Genomic DNA, 11876 nt, shown 5'->3' with positions numbered 1-11876 from the left:
ATGGTGGCCGTCAGTCCGTAAGGATGTGTGGCAACATGTAAAGAACTGTGCAGTTTGCCAGAAGTACAAACCAGATAATCAAGCTCCAGCTGGCTTTCTGCAGCCGACACCGCTGACTGAACCCTGGGCAAAACTTGGGGTGGACTTGATGGGACCTTTTCCACGTAGTAAAAAAGGAAATGTCTTCCTTTTTGTGGTGATCGACTACTTCACAAAGTGGGTGGAAATGTTTCCTGTAAGAGACAGCAAGACAAAGAAGCTCATCACTATCCTCCAGGAGGAGATATTTACTCGTTTTGGAGTTCCACAAAGTCTTGTGTCGGATCGTGGGCCCCAGTTTACCAGTCAAGAGATGGCCAGTTTTTGCTCTATGTGGGGGGTAAAGCACCATTTTACCACCAGCTATCATCCCCAATCTAACTTGACAGAACGAGCTAACAGAACTATCAAAACAATGATAGCCTCATTTGTTGGACAGCATCACAATCAGTGGGACCAACATATAAGGGAGTTCCGGTTTGCCATAAATAGTGCTCAACATGAAACCACAGGGAGAGCCCCTGCAGAGCTTATGCTGGGACGTCAACTTCAAGGGCCATTGGAGAGGATGATAGCCAAACCACCATCACCTCAGCAACCCACATACAAATTGTTGGAGCAACATAAGGAGATGAAAGAAGAAGTCAAACGGAAAGTTGGGATAAGTCAAGCCCGACAAGCCAGATACTACATGCCCGGAGGAGAGGTGCACAATTCCGGCCGGGAGATTTGGTCTGGGTAAAGTCTCACCCACTTTCCAAAGCAATAGACAATTTTTCCTCAAAGCTAGCGCCAAAGTGGTCAGGACCAGCTACAGTGAGGAAACAGTTAGGCCCAGTAAATTATCAGCTTCAGTGGAAAGGCCAGGACAAAGGAACAGACACGGTTAATGTGGTTAACTTAAAGCCTTATTTTGGAGTTCAACCTCCCTTGCCTCCGGCTGGGGGGGGGGGGGATTGTAACATAACCACTATGTTTGTTTTTTCCTAAATAAATACATTAAAAAGTAAATGTATCAACCTGTCGTGTAGAACAGTTGCTGTGATTTCATTGTTAAAAAAGTATTCAATTTTCCACTGTTTATAACTGATTTCGGGTAAATCCTGATATGTTCAGGTGTGTGTGAAACGAATGAGTAATTAAAAAAGGGGCGTGTGCGTCGGCGCAAGAGGCGCAAGCGGGGAGGAAGACGCTGACCGTGGGATCTGTGCAGCGGGAGTTTTGACTTATCTGATCGTTTAAAACGAGTAAAAATCAAAGGAAAGACATCAAAAACAGCTATCAAAGATCGCCCGTGCCACAGATGGTTTGTTAGGAACTGGATCGGAGTTTGCACCCAGGAAACCGCTCCCGGTGCAAGTGGACGCCGACAGTGCGAGAGGACGCCACCGAGGGGAAAGAGGAACGCTCCCGGTGAGATCTGGACTGTACTTTTCTTTTTGGGGATTTTTGGTGGTACCACTCTTTTTTCGTATCTTTTTGGGGAGGGGTTTGGACGCTAGGATTTTTCATTTTTGATCGGGACTTTGGGGAAATACTTCCAGGACTTTGTTTATTTTCGAGGATATGGAACTGCTTTATGGACAATAATCTCTTTGAAAAAAGGATTGGAAAAATTTGGACATTTACTTAATTAGGTCTTGTGCTGTTTTAAACCGAGTAACCATAATTATTTTTTGAGGGAATGGGGTTATCGCTCTATCTATTAAGATAACCATTATTATTTTGTAGTTTGTAATTCTAGTTGAATAAATCATTGTTGCTAAGGATCAACTTATTTCTATTTGAGTGATTTGGGTATTTATTTATTTATTTTTCCAAATTAATGGTGTAGCATACCTTACCTGATATCTGGGACAGATCCCCCTTGTGTGTGTTTGTAAGTTCTGCTTTGAGCCGAATGTAACAACCTGCCCCATGAATATTCCCATGTTGTCGTGGTGACTGTTTACTTTCCTCCCTTTGCTAGCCCCATGGTGACCTGTAACGTCATCCACTCTGTAGCTCGCTTGCAGACTGAACATCCAACTGCATTCATGGTTGTCTTGGGTGATTTTAATCATGTCACCATGGACAAAACCCTGCCCAGCTTCCCCCAGTATGTGAGCTGTCCCACCTGAGAGGACAGAACTCTGGACCTGCTGTATGCTAACGTAAAGGATGCATACAGTTCCTGTCCCCTCCCTCCACTCGGACCGTCCGATCATAACCTGGTGCACCTCAGCCCATGTTATATGCCTCTGGTGAAGAGACAGCCTGCAACAATGAGGACAGTGAGAAGGTGCTCAAAGGAGGTCACACTGACACCCCCATGGATGTTTTGAGGCCACTGACTGGCATGCACTCTGTGAGCCGAATATGGAGGACATCTATGAGCTCACTGAGTGCATAACACATTATATCAGCTTCTGTGTTGACTCCATCATCCCTACTGAGACAGTTTACTGTTACCCAAATAACAAGTCCAGGGTAACAAAGGAGATCAAGACAATCCTGAATAAGAAGCAGAGGGCGTTCAGAGATGGCAACAGGGATGATGTGAGAGTAATTCAGAGGTGCTTGAAGGTGAAGATCAGAAGAGCTAAGGAAGATTATAAGAGGAAGCTGGAGAGGAAACTCCAGCAGAAAAACATCAGAGAGGTCTGGAGAGGGATTAGGACTATCACTGGGTTCAGATCAGCAGGCTTTGGAGCGGTTGAGGGAACGTTGACAGAGCCAATGAACTCAACCTGTTTTTAAACAGATTTGATACTGCGACCCCTGTACCTTCTGCTCACACTCCCATCAATGCTGCTGCTGTCCAACAACTCTCCCCTCCCACTCCTCAGAGTCCTTCATCTCACCTTCACACCTCGTTCCCACCTCTTCTACTCGGTGACCTTTCCCCCACCCCTCAGCTGGCTACCTCTACAGGAAACGTCACCGCTGAAGATGTTAGAAGACAGGGAGAGAAGGGCGAGACTCCACCCTTGCAAGGCTGCAGGCCCTGATGGAGTCAGCCCGGGGGTACTCAAAGCTTGTGCTGTCCAGCTCTGTGGAGTCCTCCAGCATGTCTTCAACATGAGGCTGTGCCAACAGAGGGTCACTGTGATGTGGAAAACAACCTGCATTATTCTGGTACCAAAGACGCAGCGTCCCTGTGACTCCAAGGACTACAGGCCTGTGGTGCTGACCTCCCACATCATAAAGTCCCTGGAGAGACTCGTCCTGGAGCAGCTCCACACTCTGGTCCAACCACACTTGGACCCCTTGCAGTTTGCCTAACAGCCCAAGCTTGGACTTGAGGACACCATCATCTTCCTGCTTAACCACGTATACGCTCACCTGGACCAGCTGGTGAGCACTGTGAAAATTATGTTTTTTGACTTCTCGAGTGCATTCAACACCATCCATCCGTCTCTCCTGGGTTAGAAACTGATGGCAATGCAGTTGGATCTCCCCTTGTGTCCTGAATTGTGGACTATCTAAATGGCAGACCATAGTTTGTGCACCAGTGACACTATGTATCAGACAATGTTGTTAGCAACACAGGAGCTCCACAAGGGACTGTCCTCTCTCCCTTCCTCTTCATCCTCTATACAACTGTAGTTGCATTTTGTTCAAGCTGCAGTATATAACTAATAAAATATATGTTTTCTCCATGTCTGTTAAAGCTGTCACCATGTCGTGATAGTTTGCTATGAGACAGATAATCTGTGAAAAGATCAATCTCCTCCACAGTAATAAATATTGCTTTTCTTGTGCAATTGTAAAAAGAGCAGAGAGACAGGAAAAAGCCAAATAGACTTTCTGGAATGATGCTAACTAGCTTGTCATTGAACACAGTGTTGCTCACCTTTATCACTGGGAAAGGGGTGAGAGTTTATGCTGGTATTGGGGTTAGAGCTGCTGCTGACTGACTCATCTGTTGTTAAGTGTGGTAAAAGGTACAAGGGCATGTTATGAATATGTTGGTAGATTTTCCCCCCTCATTCATTAAAAGAAATGGAGGCAAACAGTAATCTGTAGCTAAGCCAACTATGCTAAATGGTCGATAATCTCAAACAGTCTACCAACCTCTGTTAGAGAAAACCTGACTTTACAATTTTCCTCAGCAGCAGAGTAACCGCCACAGTCGGTCTTGTCTTCCAATGAACCATTTCATGCAGATCCATAGGGGTGTTCAGGGCAAATATGAATGTGTGCTTTTTAGTGCGGAAGGGGTAATATTTCATTTTACTGCTAAACGCAATTTAAAAAACACAATATGATTAATTTTGTTAACAGAACCCTCATTTTTTTCTATTTCTATAAAGCCTTTGATACATCAATCATGACATCTTACTAAAAAAACTGGAAAGATATGGAATTGGAGGGTTAGCATCAAACTGGCTTAGAAGCTACGTTGAACAAAGGAAACAATTTGTAGAATTTGATAATCAGAAATCAGATTTACTAAACATAACTTGTGGGGTTCCCCAGGGATCAGTGTTGGGCCCCAAATTATTCAATTTGTACATATATGACATAGTTAAAGTATCAAACCTTATAAAATACATTATATTTGCAGATGATACAAGTATCTTCTGTACTGGAGAAAACATTCAACAACTCTCAGAGGTGGTCAATAAAGAAATGAAAAAACTACCATGTTGGTTCAAAAACAATAAATTATCACTAAATTTAGATAAAACTAAATTCATGATATTCGGAAATTGTAAAAAAAAATAAAATAAAATAATGCAATTAAAATAACTATCAACAGTGTTGATTTACAACAAGCCCATGAAATCAAATTTTTGGGGTGATATCAGATGATAAATTTAGCTGGAAACCAAAGATCTGCCAAGTAAAATCTAAACTAGCCAAAAGTGTTGCTGTTCTGAGGGGGATTAGATTTGTGCTGGACTACAAATCTTGTTTATTTAGTATAATAAATTGTACTACATTTAACATAAATGGACTGAACTTATATAGCGCTTTTCCAGTCATTTTTGACCACTCAAAGCGCTTTACACTAGAGTCACATTCACCCAGTCGCACTCACAAACACGCACACATTTATACACCGATACGCAGATCGGTAGGCATATTGTGTGGAAATTTGGGGGAATACATACAAAACAAATTTACAGCCATTATATGTCATACAAAAAAAAAATCAATCCGAATACTACTTAAAGGGGGATATTGGAAACACACAAACCTGTTATTTTTTAAATCAAATATACTGAAATTCTGGGACCTTGTAACATTTAAATCGGTACAATTCATGTTTAAAGTAAGAAATCATCAACTTTCACCCAATATACAAAACATGTTTTGTGACAGAGAGGGGGTTTATAATTCAAGAGGACAAAGAGATTTCAAAAACTATGTATTAGAACAACCAAAAAGAGATTTTGTTTATCGTTGTGTGGAGTAGATTTATGGAATGGATTGAATGAGGAGTTAAAAAAAATATAAGTATAAACCAGCTTAAAAAACGTTTAAAAAGGAGCTTATTGGGAAATATGTTCTATAAGATGAATGTTTTAAAGTCCATAAATGCTATTGATGATATAAAAAGTGTTTAAATACACCGTGTTCCAAATTATTATGCAAATTGGATTTAAGTGTCATAAACCACTCATCCAACGTGTGAAACCTACCGTGAGGACAGTAAAGGTGTGGCCAGAGGGCTCAGACGCTGTGCTCCAGGACCGGTTCAGGAATACAGATTGGACTATTTTCCACCATACAGACTTGGATCAGTACGCCTCATCTGTACTGAACCATATTTCCACCACCATAGAACGTGTCACCACCTACAAACGCATTACCATGTACCCCAACCAGAAACCCTGGATGAACCGAGACGTTCGTCTCCTGCTGAAGGCCCGCAACATCGCCTTCAGGTCAGGGGATGCACAGACTTACAGTGAAGCCAGGACTGAGCTGAAGAGGGGAATCAAGAAGGCCAAACACCACTACAAAAGGAAGGTGGAGGATCATTTTTCTAACTCCAACCCCCGACGTATGTGGCAAGGCCTTCAGATTCTCACAGACTACAAGAACCCCAATACCACCCCCGCTTCTACTGATGTCTCCTTCCTCAATGAACTTAACAACTTCTATGCTTGTTTTGAGAGAGGGAATACCACAACTGCAACCAAAGCAGCTACCACCCCAGGCCAACAGCCACTGACTTTCCTCCCCACTGATGTAGGAGCGGCTCTGAGCAGGATTAAATCCCACAAGGCTGCGGGTCCTGATGGCATACCTGGACGTGTCCTCAGAATGTGCTCTGGGGAGCTGGCAGGAGTGCTGACGGACATCTTCAACCTGTCCCTGGCCCGCGCTGTGGTACCGACCTGCTTCAAGTCTACCTCCATCGTCCCAATCCCCAAGAATCCCAACCCAACCAGACTCAATGACTACCGCCCGGTAGCCCTTACCCCCATCATTACCAAGTGCTTGGAGCGGTTGGTCCTAGCACACCTCAGATCCTGTCTCTCCCCCACACTAGACCCCCACCAATTTGCATACAGGCAGAACAGGAGCACAGAGGACGCAGTCTCTATAGCGCTGCACTCTGTCGTTTCTCACCTGGACAGTAAGAACACTTACGCCAGACTGCTGTTCTTAGATTTTAGTTCAGCATTCAACACTGTCATCCCATCACAACTCATTACCAAACTCACAGACCTCGGCATCAGTCCACTCATGTGTAACTGGTTGCTCGACCTCAACATGTCCGGCTGGACAACCACTTCTCATCCACCATCATCATAAACACCGGAGTGCCACAAGGCTGTGTGATGAGTCCCTTCCTCTACTCCCTCTTCACCTACGACTGCAGACCTGTCCATGGCTCTAACGCCATCAGCAAGTTTGCAGACGACACCACGGTGATCGGCCTCATCAGAGATAATGACGAGGCCGCTTACAGGGAGGAGGTAGACCGTCTGGCTGAGTGGTGCGACAAAAACAACCTGCAGCTGAACACCGAGAAGACCAAGGAACTTATCGTGGACTTCAGGAGGAACGCTGACCCACATCCACCCATCCACATTAAGGGGACAGTGGTGGAGCGTGTGGACACCTTTAAGTTCCTGGGAGTCCACATCTCCGAGGACCTGACTTGGACGACCAGCTGCTCCAAACTCATTAAGAAGGCGCATCAGCGCCTCTTCTTCATGAGGACCCTGAGGAAGAACCACCTGTCCTCAGAGATCCTCACAAACTTCTACCGCTGCACCATTGAGAGCATCCTCACCAACTGTATTACAGCTTGGTACGGGAACTGCTCTGTCTCCGACCGGCAGGCGCTGCAGAGGGTGGTGAAAACTGCCCAGTATATCGCCGGGGCAATGCTCCCTGCCATCAAGGACATCTACAGGAAGCGGTGTTTGAAAAGGGCCAGGAAAATCACAAAGGACTCCACTCACCCAGCACACACACTCTTTTCCCTCCTGCCCTCTGGGAGGCGTTACAGAAGCCTACGGACCAGAACCACCAGGCACCGGAACAGCTTGTTTCCCACAGCTGTCACGCTTTTGAACGCCTCCTGACATAAAACATAAACTATAAGGACTGTACTCCCCTATCCTCTCATACAACAATAACACATGGACTATCCTCACACACACACACACCGGACTGTTTTCTTCACACACACATACAGCCTGTAAATTTTATCTGTCATTATTTATCTTGTATTATATTATATACATACTGTATATAATCCATTCCCTAACATTCTTGTATATTCTATATAATCTGTATAATCTATGCATGTAGATCCCATATTTATATTTATATACAATATCTATATCTCTTTGCTATAACCCCTTATAGTCCATACATACATAGTCTTATACATCTGTAAATAAATATTTATATCTCGTAGAGCACTTCTGGATAGATGCAAACTACATCTCATTGCTTGTACTTGTGACAGTGCAATGACAATAAAGTTGAATTCTATTCTATTCTGAATCTAAAGATTAAATTTTTTGTGGTGCTATTAAATTTATAAATGGTATTGTGTGTCAGGGCTCTTTGAATCACCATAATTATTTTCAGAGAGCTGGTTGATTAGTTTGTCTGATGAGCTCAATTAAAGAAAATCTACTTAAGAAGGATGTTCCACATTATTAAGCAGGCCACAGGTTTCAAGCAATATGGGAAAGAGAAAGGATCTCTATGCTGATGAAAATCATCAGATAGTGTAGTGCTGTATGACAAGGTATGAAAACATTAGATATTTAATGAAAACTGAAGCGTTATCATACTGTGAAGAGATTTATGGCTGATTCAGAACAAAGATGGGTTTGTACAGATAAAGGTATAATGAGGAAGGTTTTTGTTAGACAAATTCATCGGATTAAGAGAGCAGCTGTTAAAATGCCCTTACAAAGCAGCAAACAGTTATTTGAAGCTGCTGGAGCCTCTGGAACCTCAAGGTGGAGGATCCTCCAGAGGCTTGCAGTGCATCAACCTACTATTGGGCCCCTAACCAGAGCTCACAAGCAGAACCGGTCTCAGTGGGCCCAGCCGTACATGAAGATTAATTTTCAAACAGACTTGTTCACTGATGATTGCTGTGCAACCCTGGATGGTCCAGATGGACGCAGTAGTGGATTGGTGGTGGATGGCCACCACATCCCAACAAGGCTGCTGTGACGTCAGCAAGGAGGTGGTGGAGTCAAGCTTTGGGCCAAAATCATGGGGAGAGAGAGAGCTGGTTGGCCCCTTCAGAGTCCTTGAAGGTGTGAAAATGACCTCAGCAAAGTATATGGAGTTTCTGACTGATCACTTTCTGTCATGGTTCAAAAAGAAGAGCCGTACCTTCAGTAGCAAAATCATCTTCATCATAACAATCCACCATCTCATGCTGCAAGAAATACCACTGTGTCATTGGCTACTATGGGCCTAAAAGGGGAGAAACTCATGGTGTGGTCACCATCCTCCTCTGACCTCAACCCTATTGAGAACCTTTGGAGTTTCCTCAAGCAGAAGATCTGAGTGTGGAACGCAGTTCGTATCAAACCAGCAGCTCTGGGAAGGTTTTCTGACATCCTGCAAAGAAATTCAAGCAGAAACTTTCCACAAACTCACAAGTTCAATGGATCAAGAATTGTGCTGTGATATCAAAGAAGGTCCAATGTTAACATGGAACTCGGTCTTTTAAGATGTTTTTGATTGAAATAGCTTTTGATTTTAATGCTGCACATTCAAAGAATGACCGTTTGCAGTTTTTTGTAAACCATAAAATGTTTAGAAAATCTGCTGTGCATAATAATATGGAACAGTTTGAGTTTTTTATTTTTGAAAAATAATACTGTTCTCATGGGGAGCTTTGTTCAGTAAAATTTGATTTATACTGTAATAGTTCATGACTTGAAAATTATAGTGACCATCATTTGCATCGGCCATTTAAGAAAATCTGAGAAAATATCACTTGCATAATAATTTGGAACACAGTGTAATTGTACATCTAAAGATGAGAATGTGAGATTTAAATATCATGTAAGGTGGAAATAATTTGTCTTTTTTGTTGTTTCAACATTTAATTGATTATAAGTTGACGAGTATGAAATGGGCAGGACATTATAAGATCTTGTATCTTCTACCTACTCCTTTTTAAACAAATAATATAAAATTGCAAGTCACTTGGGCATGATAATTTGTTTTAACTTTTAATTTCTTTTTCTTTCTTGATTTTACTTTTGTCTCTTCAAAATAAATAAACAAACAAGCAAACAAAAAAGAACTATTTTGTGTTTTGTTTTTTTTTCAGGGGTGGTCAGGGGCCCTTGGAATCATCCTAACTTTTCTCCCCACTGGCCCCATGATGGGGATTCCATATAAATCCTCATAGAAAGTAGTTTATGATTTGATTATTACCATTACAAATTTACTTTTTTTCCATTCTTTAATAATTAAAGCCTTCAAGGAATGCAGTGTGTACATGCAGTCCCTCTGACTTACAACCTTACTATAAATTTCAGTGCAGCTTTTTAAACTCAACGGTGGTCAATCTCAAGCTAAGTTGACCTTAGCTTAGTTTAGCGTAGCATAATGTAACATAGCGTAGCGTAATGTAGCATAGTGTACCATAACGTCACGTAGCATAGCTTAATGTAGTGTAGCTGTTAACCTAAACTGACATATATGCAAGGAGCAATATTAATCTGAGTAATAACCATGAGAGCCTCCTGAGGAGGAGCTGCAGACCTCTTCAGCTCTTGTGGCAGATTCTATTCAAAAGGCAAATTACTATTATATTTTTGGCCTACATGAGCTACTTATGGCAGAAAACTAACTGACAGGCTGACAGGTGTTTCTTTTTCCCTCTTTTTGTGCAGATTACTGTGAAGACGACAGTCAGCCAAATGACGAGCTGTAGTAATTGAAATCACTTCTGCCTTGGTCTTGGAGTGAGCAACTTTTTCAAAGATCATTTTGAAACTCAAAATTATTGTAACAGTTAACTTTTGTAAACAAATAAAAAATTAAGAGAGAACACACTATTTGTTCCATTTTGTCTCTCCTTGTGCACATAGTTCTGTGTATTTTAAGCTGTTTCCACTGTGGGAACCTTTTCAGGAACAAGAGTAGACCTCTAGATTTTTCTCGTTTCGTTTGCAGAAACGAGAAAACATAAAACACTTACAACATAAATTGTCAAGTTACAGGGAGAGAGGATTTTTGGATGGATAAGAATTTCTCTAAATATCCCCACTATTAGACTGACTTCACTGTTTTTTCATCTCATTCTGGACTCTTCTGTTGCTGTGGGTGGAGATCGGTTTCCCCAGACAAAAGCGGCGCAGTGCAGTGGAGAAGAACACACTCTGATTTAGGGACTGTCATCTACATACTTGGCTCATCTTTCAGATCCCACATTGGAAAAAACAGTCAGACTGGATGAAATGTTCCGGAACAAAAGTGGAAACGAACCTTTCAAGACATCTTAAAGATTGGTCCATTAAAAAAATCTGCCATGTAAGGAGAATGCTTCTCATTACTGCTCCCTTTTCACTGTATATTTGCATTATGTGTTTATTAAAGTGATGGAGGAGCAGATTTGAATTTTTTATTTCAAAATTAGATGTGTATTTTACCTTTTGAGTGTTTAGAAAACCTCATTGTGTTTCAAAGTTGGGTCATGTTATTAGTTAGACAACAATCTTGTGGAAGTAAAACCCGAGCAGCATATGGGTCACTGGTGAGCTGCTCCATTCATATGCTAAAGAAGTTGTGACCTGAGGACAAATTCTTTCTAGTGCAAACATTGATTTTAGTTATTGATTGTTCTATCAATTATTCTGACAATTTATCAATTAATCAGATGTTAAAAAAATGGCACCTTCCACAGATTTTTCATTAAAACACTAAAGCTTCTTTTTACAATATTAGAAATACATTAATAAATAAATAATTAAATTCCCTTTTTATATAAGAAAATAAACATTTTCTTTCCTAAAGTGCGGTAAGCAGCATTCTTTTAGTGAATGCTTGATCATTTGTAGTAAAGGATGGATCTGCAGCTAAAAAAATCCTTCTAACATGAAAAGCTGAGGTCTTTGTGCTCGGTACAGAGCAGAGCTGATCTGGTGACCATTTCTTCAAAAGTGCTTAATAGTAATTTTTTTATATTTTACAGAATGTGAACCAGATGAAGCTAAAACTACCACTTGAGCAGTTTTATTTAGTAGAGCAGCTTGAAAAACAGGTTTTTATTTTAAATACAAAATGTAAACAGTTCTTGTACAGTTTTGGATTAATTACTGAGTATGTTGTTTTTTCAGCAAATGGTCTTTATTACTACAATTAATTAATTACTAAATTAACTGGTTATTTCAATAATC

General features: G+C 41.5%; 1 protein-coding gene across 1 annotated transcript in view; it reads left to right on the top strand.

The window, feature by feature from the left end:
* LOC102219015 (protein canopy-1-like) overlaps positions 1 to 11089 on the top strand; it is a 49806-nt gene extending 38717 nt beyond the window's left edge. The window contains exon 6 of the mRNA XM_023335719.1: positions 10371 to 11089. Coding sequence (XP_023191487.1) covers positions 10371 to 10411 — 41 coding nt within the window. The 3' untranslated portion in view covers positions 10412 to 11089. The remainder of the gene's footprint in view (positions 1 to 10370) is intronic.
* Positions 11090 to 11876: the final 787 nt, after the last annotated feature.

Source organism: Xiphophorus maculatus, chromosome 6 (assembly GCF_002775205.1).
Source record: "Xiphophorus maculatus strain JP 163 A chromosome 6, X_maculatus-5.0-male, whole genome shotgun sequence".
Classification (NCBI taxonomy): domain Eukaryota; kingdom Metazoa; phylum Chordata; class Actinopteri; order Cyprinodontiformes; family Poeciliidae; genus Xiphophorus; species Xiphophorus maculatus.
Note: the sequence above shows the minus strand (reverse complement) of the source record. Positions and strands in the feature narration are given on the sequence as shown.